Raw genomic sequence first — 17,757 nt, 5'->3', positions numbered from 1 at the left:
ACATGAATGTATTTACATACTAATGAGCATCTAATTAAGATTTTTTTCATTGAGATTTTTAAAATACATTGGACATTAGTACCACTAGGGGCTTTTTGTCAAATGCTTTAAAATATTTTTTAAATTATTTGACAATTTCCGATTTGGGAATTTATCTTAATGGCTAGTAAATCATAATTATGTTTAATTGCCCTTTTTACAATGAAAACAGTAGGAAGCACTAATTAATATGTCATGAGTATTTAGTTTCCCATTCTTTTGTAGAAATATTTGTGGATTTAAAAACAAACTGCAGGGTATTTCTGTTAATGTAAAAATACAGTTAGTCTCGCGTTTACCATAAAATAAACTAAGTTAGACCAGTAAAAAAACAGTCATGATGGGTGCGGTTGGAGATTTTTTTGCCAAGTGATTTGTTCTTATGTTATAAAAGATCACCTCGGCTCTATCACTTCTGGTGCAGCATGATTACTATTTGCTGTTTGTGATATGTGTCTTGATCTTCAGCTGGGTTAGATAAGGGTTTTTTTTTCTTCAACAGTGTTCATTTTAAGTATATGAATTCACCTTTGATTGTTTTAAAATTTTCAAATCATTGTTGATTTTCTTCAGAAAATATTTCCTTCATTCTAAGTTTTGAAATTTATGTGAACCATAGAAAACTCCATTCCTGAAAGAGATAGGCATGTGCATACATCTACAGTATGAGGATTAGATAATGACTTCAACTTATGATTGCTATCATGCTAAAAATAAACTGTCCAGCAACCATAGAAGATCATTTAACATTGTGTTAAGATTTCAGATATGGGGGCATCTTTCTTTTTGTTGTTATCCAAATTGTAGTGGTTCTGTTCACCGAGCTGGAAGTTTTTGTTGCAAACGTTTCGTCCCCTGGCTAGGAGACATCATCAGTGCTGTGGAGCCTCCTGCGAAGCGCTTCTTTGATGTTTCTTCCGGCATTTATAGTGGTCTGTCCTTGCCGCTTCCGGGTGTCAGTTTCAGCTGTCCGCTGTAGTGATTGGTATATTGGGTCCAGGTCAATGTGTCTGTTGATGGAGTTTGTGGATGAATGCCATGCCTCTAGGAATTCCCTGGCTGTTCTCTGTCTGGCTTGCCTTATGATAGTAGTGTTTTCCCAGTCGAATTCATGTTGCTTGTTGTCTGAGTGTGTGGATACTAGTGATAGTTGGTCGTGTCGTTTCGTGGCTAGTTGGTGTTCATGTATGCGGATTGTTAGCTGTCTTCCTGTTTGTCCTATATAGTGTTTTGTGCAGTCCTTGCATGGTATTTTATAAACTACATTAGTTTTGCTCATGTTGGGTATTGGCTCCTTTGTTCTAGTAAGTTGTTGTCTAAGCGTGGCTGTTGGTTTGTGTGCCGTTATGAGTCCTAGCGGTTGCAGTAGTCTGGCTGTCAGTTCTGAAACGCTCCTGCTGTATGGTAGTGTGGCTAGTCCTTTTGGTTGTGGCATGTCCTCGTTCCGTGGTCTATCTCTTAGGCATCTGTTGATAAAGTTGCGCGGGTATCCGTTTTTGGCGAATACCTTGTATAGGTGTTCCTCTTCCTCTTTTTGCAGTTCTGGTGTACTGCAGTGTGTTGTAGCTCTTTTGAATAGTGTCCTTTTGAATAGTATCCAAATTCCCAATATTAAACAACGTTAACTGTTAATATGGATTGGAATTGATGCACCAGTAGTGTAGGCAAAAGTGAGGACTGCAGATGCTGGAAACCAGAGTTTAGATCAGAGTGTTGCTGGAAAAGCACAGCAGGTCAGGCAACATCCAAGGAGCAGGAAAATCAATGTTTCGGGCAAAAGCCCTTCATCAGGAATAGAGCATTCCTGATGAAGGGCTTTTGCCCGAAATGTCGATTTCCTGCTCCTTGGATGCTGCCTGACCTGCTGTGCTTTTCCAGCAACACTCTGATCTAAGCACCAGTATTGTAGCCTTCTCTCCATTCTGTATTGTCTTCTAATTGGTTGAATTTAACATAAAATTACTGAAATTACTTACCATGTAGCTTTGCATTTAGGATGAAATAATCCTGTCAGAAGTTGAAGTATTTTGCTGCACTAGCATGTTCACACAAACAGTCAACTTATCTAAGAAAACTATTCTTGTAACCCTTTGGGGTTTGCCTGTTACGGAGCCAATGTAGTTGTAACAGTCATGGTGATAGCTAATAGTTTGAAGTTACTGAGTGAGATCAAATCTTCTCCACATTTGGAATACAGCATACAATTCTAGTCGCCACATTACCAAAAGGATGTGGATGCTTTGGAGAGGGTGCAGAGGAGGTTCACCAGGATGTTGCCTGGCATGGAGGGTGCTAGCTATGAGGAGAGGTTGAGTAGATTTGGATTATTTTCATTGGAAAAAAGGAGGTAGGGGGTGACCTGGTTGAGGCCTACAAAATCATGAGAGGTGTAGACTACCACCTGTTTTCAAAAAAACCTAGGCTACACCTCCTCCCACCCTATCTCCTGTAAAAAAAATAACCTACATTACACTTCCTCCCATCCCTTATTCCCAATTCCTCTGCATCCGCCACATCTATTCCCTAGATGACCAATTCCACCTCAAAGTCCCAGATGGCTTCCTTCATCCATGATCGCAACTTACCTTCTCATGTGGTTGACAATGCCTTCCAGCACATCTCCTGCACTTCACCACTGCCCTTGAACACCACCCCTCCCAATGCAACAAGAACAGAACCCACCGGTCCTCACCTTCCACCGCATCATCCTCCGCCACTTCCGCCACCTCCAAACGGATGCCACCACCAGAGGTATATTTCCCTCCCCAACCCTATCAGCCTTCCGAAAATATCATTCCCTCCATGAGTCCCTCCTCAGGTCCACGTACCCCACTCCTAGCGCCTTTCCCTGCCACCGCAGGAAGTGCAAAACCTGCGTCCATACCGCTCCCCTCACCTCTGTCCAAGGCCCAAGGATTCCTTCCATGTCTGTCAGAAATTTACCTTATCTTTACCAATGTCATCTGCTGCATCTGTTGCACCCGGATGTGGTCGTCTCTACATCGAGGAGACAGGACGCCTTCTTGCGGATTGTTTCAGAGAACATCTGTGGAACACCCGCACCCACCAACCCCACCGCCTCATGGCTAAATACTTAACTCTCCCTCCCACTCCGTCAAGGACATGCAGGTCCTGGGCCACCTCCACCGCCAAACCGTTACCACCTGGAGGTGAACGCCTCCTATTCGCCCCGGGACCCTGCCACCACACAGGATAAATATGGATTTCAACAGCTTCCTCATTCCCCCTCCTCCCACATTATCCCATTGCCAAGCCTCCAACTCAGCACTGCCTCCGGACCTCCCCACTTTGACCTATCACCTTCTCCCTCATCTTCATCCACCTATCGCTTTCTCAGCTACCTTTCCCCAAACCATATCTCCTCCCATTTATCTCTCAGCCCCGACCCACAAGCCTCATTCCTGATAAAGGTCTTATGCCCAAAATGTCGATTCTCCTGCTCCTCGGATGCTGCCTGACCTGCTGTGCTTTTCTTGCACTACACTCTCGACTCTGATGTCTAGCATCTGCAGTCCTCACTTTCTCTGAATGTTCTGGGGACTTGAGTTCAAATTTTGCCTTGGCAGTTGATAGAATTTGAATTCAGTGAGGAATCTAGAGTTAAGGATTATTTGACCAAAAAAACCATTACTGATTATCAGGAAAAAAACCACCAGATTTGCGAATGTTCTTCACTGAAGGAAATCTTCCATGCTTACACGGTCTCCAGATCCACAGCAATTTGGTTGACACTTTACTGCCCTCTAGGCAAATGGGGATGCCAATAAATAATGGTCTAGCCAGAGATGCCCACATCACATGAATTAACAAGAAAAATTTTAAAAAGAGAATACTACACCAAGTCACAAATGCAAATATCAGGTTAGATGCTTAAATCTGTGGTCAAAAAGGTTTTAAGGAGCCTGTTCAAAAAGGAATGCAATGCGAGGAACTATAGGGGCTGATATTTCAGAGGTAACACTGAGGCAAAGGATAGCATGGCCACTAATAGTGCGATTAAAATTGGAGATGTCAGAATTAGAGTACACGTGACTTGGGAACATTATGGGGCTAGAGGAGACCATTACGATAGAGAGAGAGAGATGAGACCGTCAATGGATTTGAGAACAAGGGTGAGCATTTTAAAATCAAATGTTACTTGACAGAGGCCAGTGTATGTCAACAAACATGAGTGATAGGGAAAAGGGTTTTGACACGAGTTAAGACACAATAAAGCTTTGGATGGAGTCAGATTTATGGACAGTGGAATTTGGAAGACCATCATGAATGTGTTTTGAAATATCAAATTTTAAAGTAACAACAGCGCAACTGAAGTTTTCAGCAGTAGATGAACTGAAATAGTACATAATTGCACAGTGTTATTGAGCTGTAAATAGGCAATCTTTATGACAAAAATATTTGGTTGGAAGCTCATTTCAAGGCAAGTATCACATTGAGATGACAAACAGACTTACTTAATCTCAAACTGTTGCTAAGGAGAAGGGTGGAGTTGATAGTTCTGAGGTAGGGGTGACTAGATGCGAAACATTAACTCTGCTTTCTTTCCACTGATGCTGCCAGACATGCTGAGTTTTCGCCGTAGTTTGTTTTTATTTCTGATTTCCAGCATCCACAGTGTTTTTTATTTAATATTCCTGAAATCTTCTGTCTCACTGCTGTTTCCCCCTATACTCCCACTCCACAAAACCATTCCTCCCAATGTCAATTACTTAGTTGCTCACCTGAAAAGCTATTTTTATAGTGTTTATATTAATTTGAAGGAGACAAATGTTATGCCATCATGGCTAGTCAGTGCTACATAATACAATATTTGTGACATTCACCTCAATATAAACTCTAATATGATGCCTCATTTTAATTAGTTCAAGCATGTTTTATTTAGATGTGAAACATTCTGTCGATTCTGGGTTCTATGCTATTTTGTGGCCATATACAAAACGTTTACGATATTTCTTTGGTGTTGTCAGTTAGGAGACAGAAATTTTCAGTGCATCCTTTACAAAATTATGAATGTACTGGTTAGTAGATTCCATCGTGTACTTTTGATAGGGGCAGGTCTGCTGACCATTTCATTTGACTGGATTACTACTTGATTTCAAATTTGCAAGAAATTTGTACATCGGAAATTTGACCAGTCAAAGGCAATTTTAAATACAACTTCACTCCGTGCATGGAGAGAACTATTTATGAAAACAATCCCTGGGATAGAAGGGAAGTGCAACAAGGATACATTCGGCCTAAAATATTTCTTTCTCAGAAATTATTGTTCTGTGTTCTATTGAATAAAAGTTGAGCTGTTCAGGGTCAATTACTGAAATAATGTTATCAATACTACATTTTATTTGTTCTCCTTTTTCTTCTACAAATATTTTTGATCTATTTTTTTCCATACATTAACCAAAAATTCAAATCTCATATTTCTGAAAGCAAATCAAATAATTAATTGATTTTTGAACGGGAAATCCTCCAGTTCATCTTGTGAAAAGTTATCTTTGTTCAGTGCACAAAGGGGAATTCAGAATAAAGGTTATTTTGTAAATTGAGTTGTGTTTAATCGCTTTCATGATCAGTTTTTCAGTTTAAAAAACCTCTTCGTTCATGTCAGAACCAAATAATGTAAATCACATCAACAATGCTGTCACTTCATCCTGAGGTGCTATTTCATTTTCGATTTTATTTTGTTTCATATAGCTTTTATTCTGCTGGGTGAAAAATCTAAGGCAAGTGCAGTAACCTTTTACTGCCACTAGATGTCTTGATTTTGTATTTATGGAGTAGACTTTATCCACATGTAAAGGGAAAATATTTCTGTATAGCATCTGTCATTATGATCACTATGAAGTGACCTTTTCAATTTTAATTCCAAATTCTTGCAAACTGAAATTTGATGTGAATGTTTGAAAAGCAGCAGCTGTCTCTTGATGAAAGACATCATTAATTTCTCCTGTAGAGAAAGGGTAGGTTTAAAACTTTTGTGCAAAGTTGAACTGTTTGTAAATCCAATACATGTGCAAGTTTATAGAGGTGCGTTGGAATAAGGAAATTAACAAAAGCTTTAAGCTATTGGATAATTTTGAGACTCAAAGGCAACTTTAAATAGATATTTTCTGTGAAATTTGCATCTATAGGTATTTGATGCTCACTGTCAATTTGCAATTACATATCAAAAATAAAGCATTATATTATGTCACAAAGCCATGCAGCTTAGAGGGAATGTTAATCGTGGTTATATGGTCACCAATACATTTGTTTTTTCTACATTTTTATTGAATTCAAATGCACCAGCTGCTGCAGTGGAATTCAAATCCATGTCCCCAGAATGTTGTGGGATTCCGGATTGAAAATTCAGTGGCATTACCACTATCCACGAGCATTTTGAATGCATCTTCAATGTGACGCCTGGAAACCTAAATTATTAAATATAAAGCACAAAGTATAAGTTATAAATAGATAAGGAATAAATATTTGGAATGACAGATGGGATTGAGAGAGCACAAAACTTCTTTTTTATATCTTCAATACTAACCACTGAGGGATTGAGACTTTCAGTTCATCCCCTTCACATTTTAAAATTAATTCTCCTTGTCCGAGAAGTTGCTTGACAATAATTAGCACTTAAACCATTAAAAATTCACTAGTTCCTGAAAACACCAGTCCTAACTTTTCCAGATATCCTTTGTGAGGAATAAGTTGACATATACCTCCAGTTCACAGCGTTTCATTTCTTACACTGTTGAGTTTATCAACAAGGACAATAACACTGCACCCTGGGAAGGAGCACAATATCTTTAACAACAACTTTGTGATTTTCACATTTAACTGTTTGTTTGCAAAAGTCAAACGTTACTGACTGATTTGCCTCATTATAATAAGTGATGATAGTTTCACTATTCTTATCCATGCAAGATCTGCCTGATTATAGCTAAGAGTTGGCAGTCAATAAATGTTATCAGTGCTAAATATTAAAACAGCCATTTGAAACTAATTTGGAGCATTCAAGACAGCAATTTAGTTTATTTGTAAACTTGTAGGTTTTGATGGTAGGTGTTCAATTATAATATGATGTTGATGTTATGAGGAACAAATGTGTTTTATGATAACTAAATTCAAATTTGTTATACCTGACCAGGTATGGTAAAACTTTTCTGCTTTTTCAACAAGTTCAAAGTTTTTGTGGGTTTCATTTCTCAAATTTCAGTGGTGCAGGTACGTTGTTGCAGGCAGTGATGGAGTCAAAGGGAAATTCCTGAAATGTTACTCACGGTCTTGGTTTGAAGTTGAGCATGTGTTCAGGATACACTTATTTCTATGTAACTTCTGCCCGTCTTCCTTTCCCTCCTTCAGTGCCCATTTTTGGAAATGGATGAATGCAATTTGGGTTGGTTTCATTCTCTATTTCGGCTTAGTTGTTCTCCTGACAGATGAGCTCAGAAACTTGCCATAAGGACAATTGGCAAAGCTAATTGTGCTATACTAGTGATGTTGTCCTGAATATAATGAAACCTCTTCCCTCACCTGAGGCATGGTAACCCTCAGGCTAAACCACCAGCAGCCATCGACCTCTAATGAGAGAGCAGCCTATGGTCAGCTTGGACTATGGCAACTTTAACTTTACCAATCAGTGATATATTGACAGAATAATCTGTTTGTACCACTGTATTGTTGTTTATGTAACAAGCTAGTCTAAATGCAGATTCGTAGCATTAAGTACTTTTGGGGGATCCGTAATCAGTCCATAATGTTATAGTGATCTTGAATGGAAAACAAATACGAATAATGCAGTGTTGTCCTTATGATACTGCATTTATAATGTTTATTTCCAAGAGAAATTCTAAAAGCTTATGTACTTTCCTCATTTTTCCACCACACTAAATTCTATCATGAGCAATCTGCTTGGAATGGATGTTGAATTAAGCATGTATTTGAAAATTTGACTGTGCATCAAAAGATAAAATTATAAAGCTTTTATTCTGTAGTATCTGTTACCATAACCATTCAGATTTGTAGAATTTAGGGAAGGTCTGTAGCAGATTATTGACGTATTACATCTGTGCATACTGTGAAGCAGTAAATGCCTTGATGAATCTACCATAAATATTAATACTTATTTTCCTGCAATGGTTATCCCAAGCACAGTCTGGTTTCTTCTCTTTTCTTTTCTTAACACCATTGCTTCCCCTCCCCCATCACAACTCAAATAACAAAGAATTGACAGAGGACCTAACTAACCAAATGATTGATTTTGCACTTTGTCCATTGTGATAGGATGGGGAATGAAATTATATTAAAAAAGGTTCTGTTGCCTTTGTGGTGAGTTTTGCCTGAATGATGTTGAAATGACATGCAGAGGCTGTCGCCATCATGCAATTTCCTTCTGTTCTGCTGATGGGACATTAATATCACCATCTGTTTCTTTGTCAAGCTGCATCCATAGTAAAACTCTGTTCATCTGTTTGACTCCTGTCCTTTGTTTGCCTTGCAGGCCATGCAGTATTCAAGCTCACCTATCTGAGCAATCATGACCACAAACATCTCTACTTTGAAGCAGACACCAACACAGTCAATGAAATTGTGCTGAAGGTTGGTAGAAAAGCACGCATTTTGCAAACTGGTCACCAAAGAAAAATTGGTTCCTAATGACAGCATGACAATAAATTCTGTCCGTCAGATTACAATGTTGGTTCATTCTTAAAAACTCAAAGGTGATTTCTGACAAACTGAAGGTATATGGTATCATTACTGCATTTCAACAGTAAACATCATTAGCTATGTCCTCAATTTGCATCTTAGAAATAGTAACATCTTACAATCAAAAATGAATTAAAAATGTTCTTCCATAAGTTTGTCTATGCACAACTGAATTGTTGTTTCAAATCAGTCGACAGACCTGTTTTTCTGTTAATGACCATTTCATGTTAGAAAGGTAAGCATGTTTACTTTTAATGTAGTAGACCACACACTGATGCTGGCAGTTATGCTGCACTGTGTTTGCAAAGTACAACACTCTCCCATATTTATAGTTAAACAGTGGTGTCAATCTCCAGACCCTAGCTAAAAGTAAGAATTTTAAGTAGGCTTAACTCTATGGGACATGTGAGCAAAGATCTTGCATCCTAATATCAAAACCCTTAGTAAATTTTCAAAACAGGGGAAAGATGACAGTATTTCTTTTGTTAAACCCCTATGGGCAGAAAGATAAAATTGTAGCAACAGATTTGTACAAGCTTCCTGGGTACTTTAGATTGCCTCATTCACCACAACATAAAATAAGTTATGTAAATTATAATAGTGATTAAAATCAAGAGTTGTTTTTCTTTTTCCCCAGTGTTACGTGTCAGGTAAGATGTACATGTTGACACTGCTAAACAGTTTTAACAGATGCCAAAGTAGCTTGGCAGTAAGGAAAACCCAATATTCCTTTTCACATAATGGTCCTGGTCATCTGAGAATTGATGAGATGTGTTTTCACTTTTTTTGGAAAGGCAACTTGTATTTCCAAACAGTGAAACATCCTGATATTGTTAATGGATCAAAAGTATTCAGGCTAACCAAAATAATTATGATGATTTTGATTTTTTGTTATATTTTCTTTTCTGCACACTCTGTTTTTATGTGCACACACAGTTTATATGTTTGGTTTTTAGACAACATTTTACAGATTCTGTTAAGCATCACAATTACAATTAAAATGTAAATGATACAGTGCTTCAGCAGAGTGCTTTAACTTATCAAAACAAAAATCTTCTGTGTAAAAACATTAACATTGAAACAGATGTTGTATTTAATTCAAATTGCATTTAAGTTGAATGGTGTTTCATCTTAATGACAAAAATATATGAATCTCAAAAGAGAGAACGAGAGATAATGAGTACGTTTTGTGCATCTAATTCTTTAAGCTCAAATAAGTTTGAAGAGTGTTTTAGGAGGAAATTCTAACAGGTGATCTGTCTGTTTGATCAGTTCTCTTTGGTATGTTGTAGAGTAAGCTCTTGAATTCCCTTTACACGAAGAAATCCTGCCATTTTACTGAAGTTCTGTCAAAGTTTGCCACTTTTTAAAACACTTCCCAATATTGTGAAATTGAACCATTGTGCATATGATCATAGCATTTTCATGCCTGCTGGGTTTCCGCTTTTAACTCTTCAATGAATATTATCTTGATGAACTGCCATTATAGTAGATAGCATCAATATAAAGTCAACAGTAACAGTGAGAATACTGTTGCAAACTTTTAATGAAATTGAAACATGTTCCATTAATAAATTCTTGTTTTTAGTTCAGCTGCCTCAACAATAGCTAAATATAGCCTTCAGTGAAAATGAGATGCATAAACATCGCAAGGGATTAAAGGATTACCTGAAAGGTCAAAATTAATATTAGTGTAGGCAGCTAGAGTTAGAAGTATTTATAGTCTTAATTGTTGTAATCAAGGGACACTCAAAGATTTATGTAAATAATATAACGTAATACAGTTTCATTGACCTAAAGTTAGTATAAATCTATTGAGATGTCACTTATCTTCAAGTATGTTGAAGCAAGTTTAGATTTAATTAGGGGGGTGTTTTAAGTGTAGATTTTTGGCTTTGAAATCAAAACCATACAAAATAGCAATATTTAATTGATATCTTATCAGATTAGTAGATCACATCCTAGTCGGGAAAATTTGTCATCTAGCGCAGACATTAAGGAAGTATGTGAATTAATTTAAGGAACTGGACTGGGAACTTATAATTTGAAGCTTTATAAATTATTGTTTGGTGCAGTTTCAGTCTGGAAAAGATTTATGAGTAAATTTTTAAATCTGCCATTATAATTTTGGATAACTATTTAGTTTGTGCAGAGCCCAAAAAGGGGTTGAGACCTGGATCAATTCCTGCCTGCTTCCACTATAATGGGCTTTAGGTCATAGCACCTCAATCCTTTGTTTTCCACAGTGGGGAATAATTGAATTCTACAAGATTTTTTTAATCAAAACTAATGGTATAGAAACTTTTCCTTCTTTTCACATGGATCCTTTTCACAAATGGAATAAGAATTTCAAGATGGACCTTAACGATTTTTTTCATTTTATTCTATTAATTTTATTGCATTCTCATTCTTTATGAACTAGTTACTAAAGTATGATATTGCACCCATGGGGCACTGTCATCTTAGTGACCATTCTTCCAATGTAATTCATATGCAGTGATAGCTAACTATCTGACAACAAAGACTTTAACAGCTGAGCATCTGTTTTTATCTAGTGTCCATGTGCATAGATTTCCAGATAGGTCACTGAGTACTAATCATAAATAGGAACCCTGACCCAATTTACTTTTGCTTCATAAGCTGGGATGTTGAGGTCAATTCTAATGCTTTTGCTGCTACCCTCGCAAGATAAGCTAGCTTAACACAGAAAAATACTGATTTTCATGGTTTATTGCTTCAGTCCCAAGGCAAATTTAATATTAAGTTGGCTGTCACCATGTAACTCAGTTCCTAGATTATGAGCATTTTCCATGGGCATAAACTCTTGCCAGTGTTTTCATTTGCCAATTAGCTGGTTGGTGAGTATGTTTTTTTTTAAGGTCCTCCAAGCAGTATGATGCCATGGTTTAAAATGGTGCATATTTAGCAGACAGAGTCGGTGGTAATAAAGTTTGTTAACTAGGTCAGGAAAGAGAAATAATGGAAAGAGATTTGTGATGATGTAGTGTTTCAAGTAACATTGACATAAAGATAGTTAAGGGTCTAACAAAACAAAAGCTTTACTCTACCAGTATGTGTAACATGGATTTAGCTTGACAGAGACACACACACACACACACACACACACACACACACACACACACACACACACACACACTTCAATGAAAAAGATATCTTTACATTCTTGTAAACCTTTCCGTATACTATTTGCCACCTGACCATAAATAGTCCACGACAGTGGGATGGCTATACCAGTTAGATGTGTTTTCCATTGTAAGGCTAATCGGGCTCCTGTGCTGATTTCCAGTAACTGTGTCTCTTGAAAATGCAAACAAGTTCCCCTTTACAACAATTATATCTCTGAAATATTTTTTTCAATTTTCTTTCATGGGATGTGGGCATCACTGGTTATCTCTAATTGCCCAAAGGATGGTTAGGAGTCAGCTATATTGCTATGGGGCTGGAGGCACATGTAGGCCAGACCAGGTAAGAGCAGCAGTTTTCTTCCCTCAAGAATATTCATGATCCAGATGGATTTTACCTGACAACCAGCAATGATTTCAGGTCATCGTTGGTCTCTTAATTTCAGACTTTTATTGAGTTCAAACTTGTTCATCTACCATGGTGGGATTCGAACCAGGTCTCTGAATTAATTGTCTAGTGATAATAACGCTAGACAATGTCTTCCCATACATTTAGAATTGAAAATTTTGCTTTAGTTAAACTTTTACATACATTATCGTGATTGTCTTTCTGCAGCTAAATGGCTCATGTTCCTGTTACGCCTGTGCACTTCTGAATTCCGCTTACAATCAATATATTTTCTTTAATCCTTAAAATCTGAACCAACTGTTGTACCTACTCCAACTTTCTTGCATACTATATGCTTATATACCGTCTATATTTCTCTCTAGTTGTCTAATAATTTCTGTACTGGTTAGGACCCATACATTGGAATTTAGAGCTAGTTCACAATATTTCCTGCAATCAAACTTTCTTAGGTATGAATCACTCTGACCTTTGACAAGAAAGAATTTAGCTACACAAAGTAGAAATGTGCAAAGGTGGCTTCTTCACACAACATACAACAGTTTAAAACTGTGCTTGCTGCTTAGTTTTCTATTTACTTATAATTTGAGGAAACATACCTGGCTTACAGTCAACCTGAAGACATACCTGAGATGAGTAATTCATTGGGTGCACAATGTATATTTTTGTTGCATTCACCCTATGCAACCAATATGTGGAATTCTTTTAAAGAATATGTAATTTTTTTTTAAAAATTCTTAAATCTAATTGTTGCTTAACTGATTTTTATTGGTGCTGTACAGCTTGACATTCTTTGCCTCTTATTTTTATTTTCTTCATGGGATGCACCTTACCTAAGCTCAGAATCTCCCAAGACAGTCCTCCTGAGAACAGTTAATTATCGTGCAGGGAATTGGAAGTACACAATCTTGTCTTGCTGCTCTATGTGCAGCTCTGTAATAAACAAGTTTCCCTAAAAGAGTCTTTGCTGATCTTATTACAAGAATTCAATTGTCTTGCTTTGAGGGTGAAACTTGCTTTTTTTTTTAATCTGTTTTTGCTTTCCTTTCTTGGATGCCCTTGCACTGCAGCAGCTCTGAACAAGATGTTGAGTGGTGATCTGATTATTTGACCTTCCATCAATATCTTACAGAAACAGGCCACAAACAGGCAGAAGAAAATGCCCGAGGTGACATTTATTTTCTCTCCCCTGTCTCTCATGAGAGAAAATACACATCTCTGCCTCTCACCAGTGCTCAGTGGTGTTAATCCAATTGGAAACTCTGTGATTAGGGATGGTGATGCTGATCTGTATTTTACTGGTCTGTGGAGAAATATACTGAATAGGACATTCATTGGTACCACGTATGAGAATATGAGAGTAATGTAGCCAGGTTTTTAAAAAGATAAACTGTAAGAGCTTTTACAGATATATAGAAAAATATGTAAAGAAACAGCTCCTTAGAGGTAAAGATGGTATAAATTATCATGAAATAGCAGAGATATTGAACAAATATTTTGTCTGTTTTCACAACAAAAGTCAAAATTACATATCAGAAATAAAAACTAACCAAGATGCAAATAAGTGAGGAATTTAAAATAATTAATATCAGCTGAAAAAGAACCTTAGAGGAACTTAAAGGACTAAAAGCTGACAAACGCCTAACTCTCGATTATCTACACCCTAACATTCTAAAAGTAACTGCAAAGATAGTGGATAGATTGGTTGTGATTTTCCAAATATTTATACATTTCAGAATAGTCCCAGCAGATTGGAAGTTAGTAAATATAACATTGTTATTCAGAAAAGAAAGAAGAGAGAAAGCTAGAAACACTAGACCAGTTAACCTGATGTTACTCATTGGGAAAATGATGGAATCTATTAATAAAGAAGCCTTGATGCTTTTTGACTCTCTGATCAGATTGTAATTTTCTATGTGGTGTTATGAAAACAAAAACACGCTACAATTTTATTTGAGTTTATTAAGGATTTTGCTAGTAGGGTAAAAGAGCACTAATAAATTGCTAATTTATTTCCAAAAGATTTCCAAAAGGCATTAAATAAGACTAATGTAAAGGCTATTATGTGAAATAAGAGCTATAGTATCCAGGATACTATAGAAACATGCATAGTAGATTAGTTTAAGAAACAGTGAGTACAAGTAGATGGAGCATTTTCAAGTTGCCAGCTGTAAACTTGTGAAGTGCTGCAAGGCTGTGTTCTGTGACTCTGCTATTTGGAATCTTTACTGATGGCTTAAACATTGAGACTGGAGTAATGTATCAAAGTTTGCTGACAATGCAAAGTTAAATTGGAATATAAGTGTGAAGAGGACACAGGCTGCAGATGGAAAGACATGTGATTAGGCAATAGAGTGACAGATGAAGTGTGAGGGAATATGAGGATATTCACTTTGGTTACAAGAATAGAAAAGCTTGATTTTTTTTTAATATTCTGATAGCCTTTAACTGTTGATGTTCAGAGTGGCTTAGGAGTAAGGAACATGAGATGTTAGTATGTAGGTACAGCAAGCAAAAAGGAAGACGTAATATATGGTGGTCTGAAGAAGTGTCACTGGACTTGAAAAGTTAGCTCTGCTTTCTTTCCACGGATGCTGCCAGATCTGCTGAGTTTCTTGAGCAATTTCTGTTTTCTGTTTCATATAATATTTAGTCTTTATTGTAGATGGCGTGGAGAACAAGAGTAAGGAAATCTTACTAAAGTTGCATAGGTCTTCAGTCCAGTCTCACTTCCTGAGTGCCATTTTGGTTTCCATGTCTCAGAAAGGATATACTTACCTTGGTGACATTACAGTGTAAGTTCACTAGATTGATCTCTGAATTTAGAAGATTGCTCTGTGATAAAAGGCTCAGTAAATTTAACCTAGACCTGTTGGGGTTTAGAGAATCCAAAGTGATCCCATTAGTTCTCATGCACTATTCTGAACAGGCTTGGCAGGTTAGACATTGAGGTTATTTCCTCTGGCTTAGGAGTCTAAAGCACTGGCACACAACCTCAGAGAAAAGGAACCATCATTAAGGATTGTCAAGAGGAGAAATGTATCAATTCAGTAGGTTGTGAATCTTTTGAATCCTCTACTCAGAGAATTGGGTACTCTCCATCATTGAGTATATTCAAAGCTGAGAGATTTTTGATCTTTCGAAGAATTAAAGATGATCATGAAGAGAAAAAACACGAATTCCGTTGAATTGCTGATTTGGCTTATGAAACTATGTGGTCCACTCTTATTCTTGTTTCTTATGTTTGTGTTGTTGATAAATTACTTTAAGATCAAAAGGCACTAATTATGTATGTCTGGTAAATTAGCTATTGATTAGATTCAAATAGACCACATCTAATACTCTTGAGGCCCCACTCTCTGACCACAACTAGAAGAGTATTGCAACAGTTGGAGTATACATGAAAGAAATCAGGAGGGCAAAAAGGGGGCATGAGATAACTTTGGCAAATTGGGTTAAGGAGAATCCAAAAGGATTCTACAAATATGTTAAGGACAAAAGAATAACTCGGGAGAGAATAGGGCCCCTTAAAGATCAGCAAGGTTGCCTATGTATGGAGCCACAAGAGATGGCTGAGACGCTAAACGAGTATTTTGCATCAGCGTTTATTGCAGAGAAGGATATGGAAGCTACAGAACTTGGGGAAACAAATAGTGATATCTTGAAAAGTGTGCATATTACAGAAGAAGAGGCACTGGACGTCTTAAAACACATAAAGCTATATAAATCCCAGGGACCAGATCACGTGTACCCTAGAACTTTGTGAGAAGCTAGGCTGATTGCTGAGATATTTGTATAATTGATAGTCACACATGAGTTGCTGGGAGACTGGAGGTTGGCTAACGTGGTGCCACTATGTAAGAAAGGTGATATGGAAAAGCCAGGGAACTATAGACTGGTGAGCCGGATATTGGTGGTGGGTAAGTTGTTTGAGGGAATTCTGAGGGAGCAGGACTTGCATATATTTGGAAAGGCAAGGACTAGTTAGGGGCAGTCAGCATGGCTTTGTGCATGGGAAATCATGTCTCACTAATTTGCTTGAGTTTTTTGAAGAAGTGACAAAGAAAATTGATGAAGTCAGAGTGTTGGATGTGCTCTTTATGGACTTCAGTAAGGCTTTCTGCATTTGGACTGGTTAGCAAGGTTGGATCACATGCAGTACAGGGAGAACTAGCTCTTTGGATACAAAATTAGCTCGAAGGTAGGAAATAGAGGGCGGTGGTGGAAGGTTACTTCTCTGACTTGGAGGCCTTACCTAACTCATCTAATGTTTGAGATCCACCTCTTCTGTTCCCTTGACTCTTATTCCCAGTAAACTGTTGCGTATCTAACCACCTTTGCCATCCTAATCTAACTGACATTTTAATGGTTCCCATTTTCTATGTACTGCACTGCACTTCTTCACATCCCACACTTTCTACACTTCATTCAAAAAACACCCCTGCAAACACTTTGCCTATCCAAACTGCGTTTGGTTATTGATGTAGAGCAGCAATCACATGCAGAAATTTTGATGCCAGAAGCACACAGCTTTAATGCTTATGCACTCTAGGGGAAAAAAAACAACAGGAACAGGAGTATTCACTGAACCTAATCTAGAAACAATAAAGGGAATTTAGATGAAGGATAACTATAAGTTATTCAGAGATTTTGTTTTGTTAGTTACAATACTTGTGTTGTGCAAGTGAAGTTGCCTATTAATTCATACTTCTAAACTATGAAAATTAGATAAGTTTGCTCCAATAAGATTGTGTAGACAGTACTGAATTTTGTTTAATTCAGAATTTAAAATATGCCTTATTGTGTGAATATACATAAAAAATCTTTCATATCTTCCTTTGGGCCTCTAGTTGAACCTTCTTCAATTAGAATGTTTGTACAAAGAAATGCATTACATAAGGATACTGTTTCTTAGATTTTCACACCATGGCTTAGGGAGACACCTCATACTGGTGTCACCTCCAGGCAACCTGCTAAGAAGCAATAATTGCTGAGAGGAATTTCTCACCTGTCATGCCATGTTCCTGTACACAGTCAAGAGTTATATATTACCAACTTAATTTTGGACTATTTCAAATTCATAATGTTTTCTTTAATTATGATATGGTTTCAAAGCTGTTTTGTTTAAAAGCTAGGTTTGTTTTCAGTCCACTAGTCAATTTTATGTTGATGCCAAAAAATAATATTCTCGGCATTAAGATTGTTTGGAATCTTATACAAATCCTCAAATTCTCATCCAAATGTAGCACAGTGAATCTTATACTCTAATATAAGATGGACGGCACGGTGGCTCAGTGGTTAGCACTGCTGCCTCACAACGTCACGGACCCAGGTCTGAATCCCATCTCGGGCGACAGCGTGAAGTTTGCACATTCTCCCAGTGGCTGCGTGAGTTTCCTCCGGGTGCTCCGGTTTTCTCCCATAATCCAAAAGATGTCCAGGTCAGGTGAATTGGCCATG

The 17,757-nt window shown here is 37.4% G+C and overlaps 1 protein-coding gene across 4 annotated transcripts in view; it reads left to right on the top strand.

Moving 5' to 3' along the window:
- mapkap1 (MAPK associated protein 1) overlaps nucleotides 1–17,757 on the top strand; it is a 332,586-nt gene that overhangs the window by 303,842 nt on the left and 10,987 nt on the right. For all 4 annotated transcript variants that reach the window (XM_060841424.1, XM_060841422.1, XM_060841423.1 and 1 more), the window contains one exon: nucleotides 8,543–8,640. In XM_060841424.1, the coding sequence (XP_060697407.1) occupies nucleotides 8,543–8,640 (98 nt within the window). The remainder of the gene's footprint in view (nucleotides 1–8,542; nucleotides 8,641–17,757) is intronic.

Source organism: Hemiscyllium ocellatum, chromosome 21, assembly GCF_020745735.1.
Source record: "Hemiscyllium ocellatum isolate sHemOce1 chromosome 21, sHemOce1.pat.X.cur, whole genome shotgun sequence".
NCBI classification, from domain to species: domain Eukaryota; kingdom Metazoa; phylum Chordata; class Chondrichthyes; order Orectolobiformes; family Hemiscylliidae; genus Hemiscyllium; species Hemiscyllium ocellatum.
Note: the sequence above shows the minus strand (reverse complement) of the source record. Positions and strands in the feature narration are given on the sequence as shown.